General features: G+C 44.1%; 1 protein-coding gene across 1 annotated transcript in view; it reads left to right on the top strand.

Annotated features, from left to right (window-relative positions):
- The window catches only part of asap1b (ArfGAP with SH3 domain, ankyrin repeat and PH domain 1b), a 48,006-nt gene that overhangs the window by 16,202 nt on the left and 13,216 nt on the right, over positions 1-18,588 (top strand). The window contains exons 2-14 of the mRNA XM_053412283.1: positions 862-934; positions 2,602-2,747; positions 5,019-5,093; positions 5,530-5,579; positions 5,782-5,911; positions 8,760-8,845; positions 10,480-10,555; positions 10,790-10,876; positions 11,841-11,941; positions 12,074-12,143; positions 13,746-13,833; positions 14,156-14,204; positions 16,245-16,411. Of these exons, the coding sequence (XP_053268258.1) occupies positions 862-934; positions 2,602-2,747; positions 5,019-5,093; positions 5,530-5,579; positions 5,782-5,911; positions 8,760-8,845; positions 10,480-10,555; positions 10,790-10,876; positions 11,841-11,941; positions 12,074-12,143; positions 13,746-13,833; positions 14,156-14,204; positions 16,245-16,411 (1,198 nt within the window). The remainder of the gene's footprint in view (positions 1-861; positions 935-2,601; positions 2,748-5,018; positions 5,094-5,529; positions 5,580-5,781; positions 5,912-8,759; positions 8,846-10,479; positions 10,556-10,789; positions 10,877-11,840; positions 11,942-12,073; positions 12,144-13,745; positions 13,834-14,155; positions 14,205-16,244; positions 16,412-18,588) is intronic.

Below are 18,588 nucleotides of genomic sequence, written 5' to 3'. Positions count from 1 at the left end.
ATACATTGGAAGAGAATAAAGTTGCTAAAGCGAAATTGATAAACTCATATTGTGTTAAACAGAAACAAGCCGTCTGGATAATAAGAAGAAGAAAAGACTACTGGGATAAAAATGGGATGTAGTCAATAAAAAAGTATTAATAAGAAAGGTTTACAATAAAAAACGGGCTATAAAGTAAAATGGATGTAGTAAATAAATAATAAACATTTTGTTCAATTTAAGATATTAACTGTCAACTAGTGAATTGTTCGCGGATGACGTTGTTCACTTAAAATTTAAAATACAAAACACATACATTGGTGTGTGTTAACATACTCAGGTAAATTGAAAGTGTGGGGAAACACTGAATAGTTTATTTTTATTTTTATGGTCATTATTCGAACTCCCTGGTGCTTAGGTTTCTAAACCGTGATCATTAATCTCTGAAAGGAAAGCGGCACAGATAATTAATTCTAACACTCGCTCAGCGGTTTATCTCTCCTGCATTTATATGTTTCATTGTATCAGAATAAATAACCTGAGCGCGATAAAATTGGAAACACTGCCTATTTGCTTTGCCTAATGGGGAACACGCAGGGTTTTCTCCTGCAGTCAGCAGTGTTGAAATAATGATTCATGCCATATTCAGGTCAAGCGCTGTATTGTGAGCACTCTGTCTAGTTTCAAGGAACGTGAATGCTTTGAATCACTGAGCAAATATCAGCTGCGACGCCCTTAATTCATGACATTTGCTACTTCATTAAAACAAGGGCTTTGAATTTCTACACATTTTTTTGCTGTCTTTTCATGTGGTTGTTTCCAGTGTGTTCTTTTTTTAAGAGAACCCCACTTAAAAACCACTGTGTCCTCCTCTGTCCTCAGGCGTTGGACCAGGATCGAACCTCCCTGCAGAAGGTGAAGAAATCAGTGAAGGCCATCTACAATTCAGGACAAGGTGAGACACACTGTTTCTAGATCAACACTGAATGTTGGTTACACGTTGGAAAGCCCCCATTGGAATACGCAGGATTGCTTTATTTATTTTTGTTGTCTGGAACATTGGCTTTTTTTGGGACAGATGGGGTTCTGTGTGCGTGCGTCTCCACATTGTCCCAGAAACCAACACCTGAGTTTGTTTTGCCCGTTGCTGTGACATGGTTCCTCAGTAATTTTCCACTGAATTCTTCAGAGAGCAGCCTCCTCCCAGTAAATTGACAGTTTCAGATGTTTGTTCACACACACACACAAACACACAAAAAAGTTTGTTTGTTTCTCCCCAGAAAGAGTTTAGTCTCGTTGTGACCTCTAGAGAAACGCCTGGAGCAGTTCTGTATTTACCGTCTGACACGTTATCTGCTAGTTAAAGTAGTTATGTTGGTGTGAGACAAATACTGTATGATTGTTTTTAAAGAAAAGACAAATTCATTCATTCAGTCAACGATTTAACTCCTCGTTGATTTGGCAAATATAGTTTAAGTTTTCTCCAAACTTTCTCCAGAATCAACTTCATTGTCAGAAATACAACAGGAGAGCGAGAGGTTCGTCTGTTTACGTTGCAGCCAAACAATCTCCCTTTGTTTTAAAAAAAGGAAGTCGGCCTATAATTTGCCCTTTTCCATCACGTCTCCTGCAATCAGAGTTCAGGCTGCACACGGCAGAAGGAGTTCGCTTGCCGAGGAGTCGAGGGGGTGCAGCAGATCGTCGGCTGCAACTCCTCATTCAACAGCTCGCTGAGGCTGAGGCTCTGTCTGGTTCCATTAAGGCTTCAAAATATAAAAAATTATCCTCTGGAGAAAATGCAAGAAAATAACATGTCTGGTTTTTAGAATTTCTCGGGTGACAAGAACCTAATTCTAGTAGTTCTTTTGCGACAGCTTCACAGTAAAGGCAGTGTGCGGTTTATTTTAGGAAAAATGTAAGGTTATCAAGGATATATATAATATATTTTGTTGGCCCATAAAATATCGACCCACGTAGAATTCGCAGGAATACAGAAAATATAAAGAAGAAACAAAAGATATAAACAATACAAGGGTTATTTGTCCTCAATGGAAACCACAGCCCTGCTTGGACTCTATTTGAGTTTCCAGTTTAACAAAGGTCCAAAATGGCTGCTGCAGGAATCAGCTCCCCGGCGCTCTTCTCACCTGACCTCCCTCCCTCCCAGGACTCTTGTCTGGATTTGGCATCAGTCTAACCTCGTCCGTCCCTCCAGCTTCTCTCCATTTCTGGAGTTAATGACGAGGACGGATGGATGCTGCTGTTTGACTGACGATGAAAATCACGGGTTGAGGTCTCATGTGTCTGTTATTGATTCGCTCGTGTCGCTGCTCTGATGAGGGAAACTTTCCGCTGAAGGATTCTGCCACATCTGTGTCAACATGACCATCCTGGGAAGTCAGATTAAAAAAAACGGCTTTGTTCCACGTGTTTGTCTCCTGCATTTCAGAACAAAAAGTGATATTATAGAAATATTTTTATAGTTTTTCCTTTCATCTTACTACATTTTTTGTGCAGAGAACTCCAAATAGTGTTTTTTATATATATATTTCATACTAATCTTGAGTTTATCACATGTTCTATCAGATATATTTATCCCCGCTTGACCTCTCTTTCCCTCAGACCACGTTCAAAATGAAGAGAACTACACCCAGGCTCTGGACAAATTCGGAAGCAACTTCATCAGCCGGGACAACCCTGACCTGGGGACGGCCTTTGTCAAGTTCTCCTCCCTGACCAAGGAGCTGTCCGCCCTGCTGAAGAACCTGGTGAGTCCAGCATGTCAACACCGGGGCTATAATTAAAAGGAGTGTCTCAGAGAGCCTATCCGACTGAACGCTAACTGCCGTCGTGGCTGCTCCTCTTTCACGTGGACAGAAAGAGGATCATTCTCCAGAGAGAGAGTTTATTCTCCCTGTCTACGCTCGGATAAGTGGTTTAGGATTTGGCTTTAAGGTTTGGGATTAGATTTACTTTAGGTTAAAGGTTGAGATTTAAGGTAAGGGGTGATAGTTGTATCTGTTTGTCTGCAGGTGATCAAGAGGTTTTCTTATGTCTCTACACCTTTAAAAAGAATGCCCACAGCCAGACAGTAAGGCTGACAGTCAATAAATCTACCTCGGAGTCTTGTATTTCTTTTTTCCGGTCAAGGCTCTTATCCGCCCGCTGTGGATTTCCCCCTGTCCCCCCCCCGTCTCTGTTGAATATTGTGTCCTGTGTGAATCCTCTGTGAGGGATTGTTGTAGGAAGAAGAGACAGTCTCCATTCTCACCATCTCTTCCTGTGTGGCCGACAGCGAGATTAGACTCCATGAGTGCACTTGGCAGCACCGGGAACAACTGTGTGTCTGTGTCTATATCTGTGTGTGACAATTTGGAAACCTCCTCATATCAGCCACATGTCGGGGCTACCTACATATTTTGCGGGACAGTGAAATTATCTCTCTTCATTCCTCTCGATCTCTTCTTTTTCCTCTCTGTTGACTCCTGTCATTTCCGTTTTGAGCGAGTTTGCAGACTTCGATAAATTAGCCCTCAGGGCTGCTGGTATGCTCGTGCTCTACAAATTAGTATTGATGAATAATGCTTGTCCTCGATGTCCTACATGTGTTTCCTGCCTTAAATGTAAGGATTTCAGTCCATGTTGGTTCCAGCTCCTCTGCACCTTCCCCTCTTACGTTCCTTCGGAGAATCGTATCGAATAAGAAAGCGAGGTAGACGGTAACAGCTTCCAGGATGGGCTGTTAGAGTAGTCCGGCACTTGTCCAGTTGAAGATTGATTCTGACGTTGGCCATATGCAAGACAGGCACTTAAGAAGCACATTAGCGCCCATTAAGTGTTGTTTACTTCCTTGACTGCGAGTGTGTGTCTGTGCGGACAACAGGGACTTAAATGCTTAGTAGTGTTGTAAATGACCTTGCTGATCCTGATGGTTAGAGCTGCTGAGCATAGCTGTGGCAACCCGAGCTGCTGGCAGAGTCAAGCTTTTGCTACTTCCTCAAAAGACCAAACTTGCAGTTATGTTTTCTTCAATCAGCAGGAATGTGATGATGCACTGCTCTATAGGTTAAAGCATGACGCTGGTGTTAATAGAGGCTTTGCTCATTGTCAAGAAACTTGTTTAAGAAAGCCAAAACAACAAGCTCCTACTTAAGATTAAAGCTGCACTAATCACTATTTTCAAAGTAGAGCTTTTGGGGCATTTTAGTTTTAGCTTTATTTTGATAGGGACATTGAAGAAGACAGGAAACTGGTAGATAGTAGAGGAGAAACACGCAGCCCGGCCAGACAGGAGCCGGCCGGCTGCACCAGGCATACAGAGTGTGCCCTAACCATTCGGCTATCAGTGGCCTCACTAATCGATATTTTATATTGGCAATACATCAGATGATTTAATGTAATGTGGAAGGACGCACATGAATGACTCTGCAGTTTCCCTCAACCAAACAAAACGTTTCTTTGTCTGTCAGCTTATTTCTTTTGGTTTTTCTGCACCAACACTTTACTTTAGTGTTGTTTCCCTGTCTCTCGTTGTACAGCAACAGTAGAGCTGTAAAAAAATAAAATAAGATGATAAACCCAATGTGGAGACCAAAAACTGAGCGAAGAGGGAGAGTGAATAATGGATGTAGATTCATCAGGTGACCAGAAATAAGACCCTTCACTGTATTGGGTTGCTCTGTTACCTGCCTGATGTTTAAATACTGGCTTAAAACAAGCTGGAGGGACAAGTACTGCATATTGAGCCATTTTATAAAATAGCTGGAAGTTGTAGGTTTTAGCAAACGTTGCTCAAACAGGAGTAGGTAGTATATTTAATGGGGCATGTTTTCAGATGTGGATTATTACTTAGTTGGTGCCATAGTAAATATCTATGGCAGCTTGATTTACTTGAATTTGTTATAGTAAGCTTTTCAGATGTTTCTGTCTTTTCATGTTTTTTGTTCATCCCCTAAATATATGTACATCGCCCACTGTTTTATGATGAACAAGAACCACATCATAACTCCTGTCCTCCTTCTCTCTGTGTCGTCTTTCAGCTCCAGAGCCTCAGCCACAATGTGATCTTCACCCTGGACTCGCTGCTGAAGGGCGATCTGAAAGGCGTGAAAGGGGTAAGAATATATGTTTGACTTTCTCGAGGGGCCCCTTCCCCATGACACGTTTCGGCAGTGGGCCAAGGAAAAATAGATCCCTCATCTGCACACCTCTCGATCTAACTGTGCATGTGAGGCAGAGGGAGTTAGACGAGAGATGGGGGAGTTAGGGGTTCAGCTCTTTGTTGCTTTAAGTTCACACTGTAAATCTTGGAGAAATAAACACTGCCTCCATGTTGGGCCTGAGGTGAGTGGCAAGTAACTGGGTCAGGAACCCCTGATGTTCGAGTACAAGGAAGGGGAGCAGTCCCTTGCTGTGCGTCCAGGGAATAAATCGTGAGCGGAGTGAGCCATGTGCTGCGTCTCTGGTAGCGATCCAACTCTGCTAACCACATGGCTCTCATGGTGACCCTCTTTGTAGTTTGCTGATGCTTGCCCTCCTGTGTTTCTGCAGGACATTAAGAAGCCCTTTGACAAAGCATGGAAGGACTACGAGGCCAAGTTGTAAGTGGATAATTAAAGTCTGATGTTCTAACCCTGCATATTTGCATCACCTCACTCATTTGTCGTGTTCTGAATAATGGATCGAACAGTGCTAGTAACATGCAATCATTTAGTTCGGCTCCTCCAGCCTACACACAAAGTCAAGAACATGTGAAAAGGAGAAGCACATTCATTTATTGATTTGTTCTCCCCGCCTTGTCAGTACAAAGATAGAGAAGGAGAAGCGAGAGCACGCCAAGCAGCACGGGATGATCCGCACCGAGATCACCGGGGCTGAGATCGCCGAGGAGATGGAGAAGGAGCGGCGTCTCTTCCAGCTCCAGATGTGCGAGGTGGGTAGTGAAATGTGACTGTTGGCATTAACACACAATCTGCATCTGGAAGTCCTGGATGTGGATATGGGAACAAACGGCCAGACCACATACAGTGACACACTGTGGCCACTGAGGCAAAGTGGAGGTGGTCTGTCTTTCATTAAGATGAGATCTCAGCTGTGAAGTCGATCTATTTCGTGTGACGTCACTCTTGAGATAAATAACCGCCCGGTAAGTTGAAAGGTTGCCCAGAAAAAAACTACAAGTAGTATCAGTAGCTACCAAGATAGTGTGCCTATCCCCCCCCCCCCCCCCCACACTCCTGTTTACACATTAAGATGTGATGAAAGTGCAGAATTACGATGAGGAGATTGTTAATGAATAACAGTGATAAAGGCCGATGGATCCGACTTCATTATCAGCTTTTATTACCAGGTGTAAATGGAGTTGATGTGGCAGTTGGAGCTGTAATGAAGCAGCCCAGCAGTTAGCCAGGTCCTGGAATGTATCACAGCCTCGTGTGCTTTGCATCTATCCTGCATTAAAGCTGCAAATCTATTTTCATAGTGTTATTAACTGTATTTAGTTTACTGGCCTAACCTTCAAACCCATGGATCTGTCATTCACACTGGCCTTCCTGGTTTCATGTTATTTTAAAAAAAAAAAAATGCTGTTTTTTTTTTTTATTCATCCTGAATATTTATTTATTGTTAAACGATGGCATGTCTTTAACTAATAAGATTGAACTAGAGTTTAATATAGTTGACTTTTTCCCCTCTTAGATGATTTGAATAGTTTAAAGGATAGCTGCAACACTTGAGCATGAACTTAATTCATGGGGATGGTACGTACTTCACCAGTCTCTACTTCCTCAACACTGGACAATGATTGAAAGTCAGTGGGTAAGATTAAGAAAACACAACACCCACAGTCTCATGACATGTGACGAGTACATTTTAAATATTTGAGCAGCTAACAGCTCATAAACACTCAAGCTGTTGGCCTTTTAATTGAACTGTTTTCAGATGTTCCATTGTTTCTGCAAACTGGTCTCCCTTCAAGTCTGTGGCGACACTGTTGTTTTTGAGTTTATTTTTTTGGTTAATCCCAAAGGCCGTAGTTAAAGAAAGCGACAGTTGGAATTAAGTGCAAAACCAATGAGAGCTCGTTATGTGCCCGAGAGAATCAGAACAAACTGTTGGAGCTCACTGTGCTTTGCCAGATCCCTCTCTGGTGGTGGGCGGCGACGCCTACGCCTCCTTCACTGTTTTATCCTGTTAGGACTTTTTTCTTTGCATAATGGACCAATGGTTCCTCTCCTGCTGTTGGTTATGTGAACTCAATGCAGCACGTTTCTCTCACGCCATCTTGATGCATCTTAACACGCTTCCATTGTTATTTAAGCTCCTTCACATTCTGGGTACAAATCAAATCCATTACAGATTTGTCAGAGTATTAATCTGGCCAAGTCCAAATAGAAGCCATTTATTTTAATTTCTCCCTCTGACAGCTCTGAGGATGCTAATGCTAGTTGCTAAGTAGTGTGGTTGCTCAGTTTAAAACCCTTTCACAGGATGTTAGTAGCAGCTGGCACACATTTTAAACTGACATTTTATCCATGTTTCTCTCTATCTGAGGCATTTATTTCATTTATCCTACTTTGTCTTATGTAAGAGACATGTTTTTGAGATTAATTAATATTTCTGAAGCTGCCAATACACACAGAGGAGCCAGAGTAATCACAAACATCAGCGATATCCTAAATCAACAGTCATCCTGGCCGGACATATCACTGCTGCTGCTGTTGTGTGCGGGGCAGTCGCTGCAGTCAGTGGCACAATCTGTTCATCCCACTTAACCTCATTTCTCTGTGTTGCGTGCACTCTCTCGCTCTCACGCTCTCTCTCTCTCACCATGTTACTCAATCACCAGATTACAGGATGCTCTCCCTCTCTCACCCTTCTCATCCCACGCCGTCAGCGAAGGAGTGCGGAAAGGCAGGGATCAGCGGGCTGCATTATACTCCGCCCAGACACGGCAGCAGTTTGAGCGTCGCTGCTCATTCACACAAAAGAGTTCCAACATGCACATGCGGCAGCGCTCTTCAAAAACACTGAACCCACACAAGGCTCAGACAAAATGTGGATAATCTCCCGTCCAGCGAGCACAGTCAGGCCGACAAAGGGACAGCACATGCATGCATACACACATAGATGCACACGCATACACACATAGATGCACACACACATGTATGAACCCATGAATCCACATACAAGTATATTTAAACTGTATGTTGGCCACTGAAGCTTAACAACGCTTTAGTAGTTTTAATTTGACTGCGGAGCTGAAAGTGGTCTTTAGCCGGGACTCTTTGTAAATCTCTGTGGATTGGCACACTGTGGGATTAACTCCGATTATGATTATCTTTTATTCGTTTGTTTAGTGGGAGTGGCGTCTGAAGACATTTGTTTTGAATCCTCACACACCCAGACGGAGCCGACAAAGCACTTCCTCCGGAGGCTTCTCTCTCTCTTTTCTTCATTATAATGATAAAAAATATTGTTCCTCAGCCTTTTGAAACTTTATTTAGATCAAAGCAGAGCGATGGTATTCTCTTGTACTACAAGGCCTTTTGTCTTCTGTGTTTACCAGTCCTGTCCCCACTCCCAGTGTCAAGGCCGTCCTGGCTCATACATGAAAGGCTTCACGGGGCACTCACTCAGATGTGATTAGCATAATGCAGAGAGTACATATACGGCAAAGCAGAGTCTCTTCTCTCGGTCTAACAGCAATGCCACATGAAACACGATTGAAGAAACAGAATTTCCACCCGTTGATGAACTCTGCACCTCTCTTTATCTTGCAGTACCTGATCAAAGTCAATGAGATCAAGACCAAGAAAGGAGTGGACCTCCTCCAGAACCTGATTAAGTATTACCACGCACAGTGCAAGTAAGTACCACCCTAATCCCCCCAAACCTGATTTGGCGAATCTCCCCTGTAATGTGCATCAAACCAAAGGGAAAAGGTCATCGCTCCCTCTTTGCAGCTCTAGATTTAAATTTCCTATCACTTAATGTTTCTCAGATGTGCATCATTGTGCGTGTGTTTGTGTGTGTCTGTGTGTATATATAGCTCTCATAAATATGCACAGGTCCTCATACAGATGTGTTCTGACAGCTGTGGGGTTTGGTGGGTAAATAAGTGGATGCGCTCCGTGCCAGAATCGCAACTCAGAACGCCCCGTCACAGGATGACAAATTCTCTGTCAGCGTTGCTAGGTCCTGTCATAACACCGGGACAAAACAATATACCTCCCTGTTAATCTGTTCAACCTGGGACTCGATGGATAGAAAAGCTGCACCGGTGACGGATTAGAGGCATAAACGCAGCGGATGGAGAGCTGAGTGTGTGTGATTGCTTACAGCCGAGAAAGGATGGAGATAATTTGAAAGTTTGCGTTCATTTTACAGTCCAGAGCTTTTGATTCAGAAAGTAAAGCAATAACAGCCGAATTTGGTGTCTGTTTACATCTTGCTCACATCTCAAAACTTCAAAGTTCGCAGTAAATGCGATCCTGAAACTCGCAGGCATGAGCCATCTCCTCATGTTTGTTATTACTTCTCTCGCATGCCGAACCGCAGTCTCTTTCCAAGATGAAAGAGCATGAATAGAGCTAGTGAATCAGCTGCAGAGGTTCCCAGGGGGCTGATTTCTGTGTTTACTTTCAGCCGAGCTCAAAGCGTGTGAGTGTGTGATTTCTGTTAAGTAATTTCCAAAGATCACGAAGGCTCTCACTCCTGGACCCTGAATGACACTCGATTAATCTCCTTTTCCAAATTGTGGGCGAGAAAAATACCTGAATTATTATTTTGCCTTCCTGATAGTGACTCAGACTTTATGAATCAGAGTACCGATCCCAAACTAGTGCATTTAATGAACAACTTAGTTAAATTATATTTTTTACATTTTATCATCCATTATCTGGATGAAACTCATGTACTTTAAAGACTTGGGATTGGGTCAGTACATATATTTGCGTGTGATCCGACCTGGCGACCTAATGCTGACTAAGTATCGGAACGTCTCTAATGGAGAGCTGGATGGACTGGGAGGGGGAGTAAAAGACAACGAGGGCAAAAGAGGCGAAAGAGCATGTAATGAAATGAGGAAAGGAGATGTTTGGTAGAAGAGGAAGAAGAGAGTAGTGGTCAGTGGGAGGAGAGAGAGGGAGAGAAGGGGGAGGTCATTAGTGGTGATTTGCAGCCGCAGCGCTGCATCGAGGTGTGCACCACTCACAGATCTGTAATTGATTTCAGGATGTGCTAAGCACCTCTGCAAATTTCCTTCAGACTCAGCCAGCCATGAATTTCTGTGCCAAGAGGCAAAGGTGCCAGACTGAATCGGTCTATACATTAAACATAAACTGCACCAGTTCCTCTCTGTGTGACCTTCACCGCAGCCGAGAGGAGCGGATTGTGACGCCTGACATTTGCAGAGTAGTTCCCGTAAATTACCGATGTGCCTCATATTTATTCCAGTGCATGTTAATGTCAGCGAGACTCACACGTTCCTGTGTTCTGCAGCTTCTTCCAAGATGGCTTGAAGACGGCGGATAAGCTGAAGCAGTACATCGAGAAACTGGCAGCCGATCTCTACAATGTAAATACTCGTCCTTCACCTTTTCACCTCTTCCAACAACTGCATCCTCCAGCTTTTGGTTTTTATTTTCTCAGCTATGACAGTTGATGTTTTTGAGAAATTGAACTTTTGTTTCCTGCGTCGTTCTTCCTATGTGAAATTCAAAGTCAGGAAAATTGGATCCGGGCTGTTGTCCAGAATCTGAAAGAAGCTTTGGTGTATCTCTTCCTCAACATGGCTTTACTTTCTCCACAGATTAAACAAACTCAGGATGAGGAGAAGAAGCAGTTGACTGCCCTGCGAGATCTGATCAAGTCCTCCCTCCAGCTGGACCAGAAGGAGGTAGGCAGCTCACACCCACACACACACCAAGGCCAAATCTTTACTCGTAGCAGGTGATGTTCCGACTGCACCAGCTCACACAGACATATATTTGGCTCAGCACAGTCAGGGTAGGCACGAGTCAGCCATTCCAGTCTTATTTAAAAAAACCTTCTCCATATCTGACCATGCACAACCTCTCACTCAGGCCACTACCAGGTTTGGAGCTTGTCTCCTGCAGCACAGAGCGAGTGCCCAGTGCTGTACCATGCTGGTAGCCAGTGTGTGGTAGGCTTTGCTGGTGACCAGTGTTGTGCCTCACTGGCTGCTCAGTGGAGAGACACTCACTGCCAGACTTAACACACACACACATACACACAGACACACACTCTCAAACACAGCCAACCCTGGTTTTATTTATCTGCACAGGCTGGTATATCGTTTAGATTTCCCACCACCCCCTCAGTTCACACTTTCACACACTCACTCTCACTGTTCTGCATGAAACAACCTATAGAGCCTTTCACATGTCATTCACACCTCCTGTAGCTTCTCTTGCTAATAGCACAAACTAGTTGAAAGGCGAGATGCTAGATTTCAGTGAGCACACGGGCGAGCAACACACAGTTTTTCACACCCACCGCCTGCACCTGAACTGGATCTTTCACACCTCTTCCCTCTATCTCCCCCCTCTGCCTTCTGCTTGTCTGGATTCAAGTCTAGAAGAGTAAGTGCTGGTGCATGTGGAGCCTGCTGGCATCTGTCTATTATGCTTGACTGTTTGGCCCTTTAGAGGTGTTAAAGTGCATGCCCTGTAAATGTTCATCTGTTAGCACTATCACTTTGTTTTTGAGAAGAGCCCCTGTACTTTTGATGTCAGTTTGTTGTGTGTCGTGTGTCTGTGTCTGTGTCTGTGATGCATGTCTTTACATACCTCCTCTGTGCATGCTCAGTGTTTAACATTGTCTCATTTGCGTTTGCGCAGGACTCTCAGAGTAAGCAGGGTGGATACAGCATGCACCAGCTGCAGGGAAACAAGGAGTTTGGCAGTGAGAAGAAAGGCTATCTGCTGAAGAAGAGCGACGGGTGAGTGGAGAACACGGCCATTGTTTCAGAACGCTGCCCCCCCGAACACAACGTGTTGCATTAACATTTAAACACCAAAGACACGACAGCCCCTTCACTAATGTGTGTTACCCCCCCGTCTCTCCCACGCAGACTAAGGAAGGTGTGGCAGAGGAGGCAGTGCTCAGTGAAGGGGGGCATGCTCACCATCTCTCATGCCACAGTGAGTAGACACACACACACACACACATACACACACACACACACACACACACACACATACACACATAAACTCCCTGACCCCCCCTCCCACAAGTAACTATGTGAATCAAAGGGAGAGCATCATCATTCGGAAAAGGTTGAGTCGGTCTTTCTCAATCTGGAGGCTTCAAGAGTGGAATTGACATAGATGGGTTGTCATGGCAACAGTCTTCCCCCCCCCCCAACCCCCCTCTCCCACCACCACACCTCCCCCCCTCCGCCTGCTGCGGCTCGGTGACTCATCTCGGAGCGAGTGTGAGCGTACTGTATACGCTGTCACGTCTGCAGCATTGTCTCCGCTCTGCAGCAGCAGCAGAGAAACAGCTCAGTGTGATTTCCTCTCTTCTCTCGTGTAAATTTTTTTGGAGAATTCACACTGAAAATATAAGAAACCCCCAGGACAAATAATTCTGAGAGTCAGTAATTCGTCGGTTTCAACTCGACATGGATCTTCCTCGGGCCTACAAACCGAAAACAGTCATCCTCGTTCAAACTCGTCTGCAGGAAGGATCAGCTCTGGCAGAGCAGAGTGATCCTGACCTGTGCAGATTCATTCTTCACATTAGCGGCTTTTATAGACTCAGTGTTAGAGCGTGATGTTTAACCTTCACCGAGCCGCAGCCTCCAACGTGACATCATTCCTGTGTGTGTGCTGGAAGGGGCTCAGGGGAAGTGGTTGCCTCAGACAGAAAATGAAAGGTTTCCTGTTCGAAAGCGACACAAATCTTTAACCTCGCTCTGTACAGTCTGACCCGCTGAGTTGAAGTTAGACAAGAGCTTCTAATCAATTCTCCCCATCTACCAACAAGCCAAGTTTGATTATTTCCTCGGCCCTCGCGGCAGCTGAACTCTCGGTGACTCTCGTTGACATGGTGGCACGGCAGCGGGCCAGCACAGCTCCGAGGCTCGTCATAGCCTGCTAGCGTTTCGTTAGCACGTGCCCCGGCCTCTCCTCCTCTGGCACAGTACTGGCAGGAGACAATGCTCCCAGTGCATGTGCCAACTGGGCCCATTACTACAGCACACAGCCCAGCTCAGCCAGCCAACACGGCCCAGCTTCCAAGTGGGCACCAGAAAAGCCTTGAGGTCAGATTGTTGTTCAACAGTTTGACGGGTTTGTGGCTTTGATTTAGTGAATAATTCAAAATCTTAGGTTTATGTTTGGATAATGGCGGGGATGTTATTGAATTATGAATATAAAGTCGACAGCCATTTTAATGATTGATTAAAGCAGGTTTCTTTATCGTGATGAAAGAGAGAGCTGGTGCAGATACTTTTATAAACATGAATACATTAATATTAATATTACAATTTGCATTTTTTTACTTCTTGAGCCTGAGGATCTTTTGCCTTTTTCTACTGTTTTCTTTGGTTGTTGAACAAAACGAATCAATTGAAGACTCCTTGTGTCCTGGGAAAATCTCAGGAGCTTTTTTCACTATTTTCGGACATTTCATACGACTCTCTATTAGAAGTCTTTGCATCAATCACAAACAGCGGTCAGTGTTTAATATTTTGCATTGTCTGGATTGAATGTCTTATCTGAATCTGTTTATGTCTGCAGTCCAACAGGCAGCCGGTCAAACTCAACCTGCTCACCTGCCAGGTCAAACCGAGCGCAGAGGACAGGAAGTGCTTTGATCTCATTTCTCGTAAGTTTAACACACACACACACACACACACACACACACACACACACACACACACACACACACACACACTGTTCGTGCCAGAATGGATCAGTTACGTAAAGTCACATTAGCATTCCGAACGTTGGGAAGAAGTTTATTAAACAAAAACATCAAGGAAAAATAATCTGTGGTTATTCAACACAGTTTTGTAGAAAAGAACATTTTTAGAAAGTTACACAACAGATATCACATGACAGGTCTTATATTTGATTAGTCAACACTGTGCCCTCTGATGATTCTCATTACAAAGCTTATTTAACAACCTGGTTTCTGTTTTCCACAGATAATCGGACATATCATTTCCAAGCTGAGGATGAGCAAGAGTTTGTCATGTGAGTACTTCAGAGAAAAATATGTCGACCACAGCAAAAAGAGCTTTTCCTCTTAGTTCCTGAGGTGTCTGAGTTGTGCACTCCTTGCAAAGCCAAAAGAGACTTTCCATTTCCTATGACCTTCCACCCAAATCATTTATTCACTTAGAAAGCTGTCACCTACCGCAGAGGTTGGCTGGCAGACAGTGGGTCGTGGCGCTGTCATCCTTGAAGCCAGGATGTGTTTTTACTTTGTGACGAGCAGAGAGTTAGAGGCTGAGAGGGCGGCGGTTGAATTTGTGGTCAACCTCAACCTGTTGTTTCACATGCACTCACACAAACACAGGAACACACAGACACAGGTTACTGGGACAGTTCAACATTCAACCAATGTTTTATTATACATACAAATGCAAGCAGAACCACATTCTAAGTTTTTTCCTGACTGCTGCAGATCAACAGCAGCAGCTCGACGCTACATTAGCTTCTATGAGCATAACCTGAGCTGAACTCTCAGCTGCCGAGCTGCATTGTGGGTAAAAATAAATAAGGCAATAGCTCTTTTTCTGCCGCATTAATTTGAATAATTTGAATAAATTAGTCTGTTTGAAAACTAAGATTAACATTTTGCACTTGGTTCTAAATTAAATGTTAATTATGGCTGCGACCAGATTTGTTTAAATTTCCAGCTGATCTACTGGTTATGTCTTCAAAAAACAAAAAAATACCAGTTTAAATGTCTTAAAGCTCAAGATAATGCCTTCCAGCTGCTTCTCTTGTCAAACCAAACAACATGATTGAGTTTGCATTTATGTAAAACATAGAAAAGAAGATATTTCAGCTTTATTGTAAGTAAGTATATAACTTTAAGACAAGGCTAATGGAACCATAAAGCCTCATTCAACACATTCACAAGAGTCATAATGATGAAATAACACTTAAATTAAATCGAGTTGCTTCTCGGGACAAACACACACTGAATCATTGAAAGAAAACTGAATTCAATCACACTGAATCTTCTTGAGCTGTCTGGACTCTTTGAAACACTCTTTGATTTCTGACACTTCAGTCCTCCGCATGTTTCTCCTCTGATGACGGGAACTTTGTTTTTCCTCCTTCCTGTGGTTGTGCTGCCTGGTTCAGTGCAGCTTGAACACTCCTCCATGTACATGATGTCCTCTGGGATCCAGCCCTCTGCTCCTCGCCGCCCGCTCTGTCACGCACCTCCAGCTGCAGCAGCCGCAGCCTCTTCATGGGAATTTTCCATCAAATATTTAGTGCTCCATAGGGCTCCTGCTTTAGGCAATCATGCTCCCTTTCAATTAGGCTGGGAGCGTATTGTAACGCAAACACAAAAGTGCTTTGGCTCAGCAGCTGCACACACCTACGCATCTGCAGATTAAAATATCTTAGTTTTTTCACACTTACTGATAAACAGACAATCTAACGCATCAGTCTGTGTGCCCACTCCCTGTCTGGCCTCTGGCTTTACAAACAGGGACAGAGGAAATGCTGACGTCAGGCTCATAAAGCCCACTCTGTGTGTTGTGTGTGTGTGTGTGCTGTGTGTGTGTGTAGGTGTGAGCGTGGGCCGGTTCAGTGGGTAGAGTGTAGGAGCAGAATGTGCCGTGTGGTGAGCTGCAGGAGGCCATGTTTGAAAGGCCGCTGCAGTGTTTCCTGTGTGATTGTTAATGAACAACAGTGTCTGTGAATACATCCGTGTGTGTTGCACCTTTTCAGGCACAAAACACCTTGGAAGAATCAAACTGATTTAGCATTGAGATTTTAATAAACCTATCTCTTTTAAACAAACATGAAATATAAAAAACTTTAAGTTATAGAAAGAGTTATTTATTGCCTCTGAAGTGTTCTGCTTAAGATTGATTCATGATTGTGTTTAATAAAGAATATATTGGGTCTTTGGGTTTATGGAAATATACCTCACTTGCAATATTTATTTATAATCATCTTAATCATTTTAAATTTGTCGGTTTAAGCAACAAGGACAGATATTCCCTCGTTCCAGCTTCCTCTCCCTTCATGGTGTGTTTCCTCCTGCAGTTGGATCTCGGTGCTGACCAACAGCAAGGAGGAGGCGTTGAACATGGCGTTCCGCGGTGGGCAGAGCAGCGGAGGCGAGGACGGATTGGAGGATCTCACTAAAGCCATCATAGAGGACGTGCTGCGCATGCCAGGCAACGAAATCTGCTGTGACTGCGGAGCTGCAGGTGTGTACTTCTGCTGTGTGTGTCTGTGTGTGTGTGTGTGTGTCCAGACAGGTTTCAAATATATCTACATACACACACCCTCCTCCTGTTTGGTGCTTAGTCATCGCCTTGTTACGGGGAAAAGGACAAACACAGTCACCTCAGCGTTTTCACATTCAACTGTGAGTTTTATTTGATCCCCCGCAGCAATCTGGATTTCTTTGCAATGTCACAGCCACTGGGGAGACGGCACTGGAACCAGCTGCAGTGCGCCTTCACCAGCAGCCTTTAATAAACAAGAGCGTGCATGTACGTGCACTAGTGTTGTTAGCATTCAGGACACAATCCGATCTCGGTCCTCCCCCACAGTTCGAAGCAAAGACTCAGCACTTAAGAGGGTAGACATTCAGGCCCTCTGACACTTAGCTCACACACACACACACACACACCATACAGACACACAAACACACACGCTCACTCTCATTCCCCTACGTCAACACAAACACACACAGCAGCTCGGACCGACAGGGGGATTTTATGCTCTGAGGGGAAAAAAATAACATTTACGCTTTGAGAAGCAACATCATTACATCATGTTCTTACATAAATCACACACGCTTTGTCACGTCTGTTCTCTTGTCACTGTGTATACATGGTGTCAGTAACATCTCCACCAGATGTGGATCAAGGTTGTTTGCTTTCCATTTTTTTACCTCATCAAATCACAGGAGATGGCAAAGGTCATCGTAATGAATCACAAAGGTCGCCGGCTCTTTGTTCCCTCTGCTTCGAGTGGAAAGAGGACGACTCCATCTTATTTGATATTCTCTCAGGATCTCCGTCTATAACACCCGGCTTTGCAGCTTTAGCATTAAGCAGCTATAGAGGTCACCGTGCATCCAGTCATCATGCTCAACGTGCACTCTGCGACCTGCCAGCAGCTTGCATCTGTTCATTGTATGCGTGTGGGGCCTGTGTGCGCTCTGCTCGGTGTGACTCACTGGATTTCAAAGTGCCACCTGACGTTCCCACCGTCCTCTGCTGCTTGGTATTCACTCGTCAGAGGGAGACAGAACGACATCATTCACCTTGCAGCATCACGGAGCTCACAACCAACACGGCCGAGCTTTGTGTTTATCTCCGGTTTAAATCTCCCAGATTGCATCAGAGCACCGAGGCTGTGATGGCGGTCGATACAGCTGCTGCTGCTGCGTCTAGCGGCTTTGCTTTGGTTACACAACAGACGTTATCTGCCTCCTTGTGTATGATGCGACTGAGGTCACTGTTAGCGCCCGTCCTTCAGTTGTCTGAAATATCTATTTTTGAAATGTCAATAAAATCACTCCAGGCGGTCAATAAATAAGCTTGTGTGAAGCATCCACGTCATTTTCAAGGTTCATGTGGTCGAAACACACACGTTTCATCAGCTGACACAAGATTACATGACCTCAAATATCAAATATTTGACCCGATGAAGATCAGACTGGGATTGAACTGTTGTTTATTTTAATCAGTGTTGTTGTTTGCTGCCAGGAATGCAGCCTCGAGCTGTTAGCCCGTGTGCTAGCCTCAATCAATGACACAGGATTAAAATGCAGGGAATATAAAATGCTACATCCACTTAAAGATCCTTTGTGTTTATCAAAATTAATTTCTGGGGTTGGATTTGTGTATCTGTACAGGATGTGCCCTGTATTTTTCAAATGTGGAAAGTGTAGTGTAGCTTTAGAGAAGTTTCATATAGAATTTGTTTCATCCATTGATCAACATTGTCTGTGGTTTTGATGTCAGTTCCTTACGGCTCAAAAGTAATAGCTTCTGTCGAGGGTTTTTCTTCTGAGTTCAACAATCACACAGAATGAATCAATAGAGACACAGAGAAACCAATTCCTCCTCTCACAGCAGCTTTCCAGGGCCACGATTCAACATGGCCATGAAATCTATTTTCACTGAGGAGCATGACGGATGCTTTTTATTGCTGGAAAAACTTTAGCTTTTTCATTCGGTATATATATATATTTTTTTGTAATCTTTATTTGACCATGTTCCTTGACTGCAGTATAAATAGATTCAGGGTATTCAAGCTATCGTATCTCACTGTATCTGGAGCTCAGAGCTGTTAGTGGCACCTGGTGTGAGACACGTATCCAAATTGAAAAAGTTTTCCTGGACCTGCACCCGCTCCTCTCACAATCCCA

Source organism: Pleuronectes platessa, chromosome 20, assembly GCF_947347685.1.
Source record: "Pleuronectes platessa chromosome 20, fPlePla1.1, whole genome shotgun sequence".
NCBI classification, from domain to species: domain Eukaryota; kingdom Metazoa; phylum Chordata; class Actinopteri; order Pleuronectiformes; family Pleuronectidae; genus Pleuronectes; species Pleuronectes platessa.
This window is presented reverse-complemented; position numbering and strand designations above follow the sequence as displayed.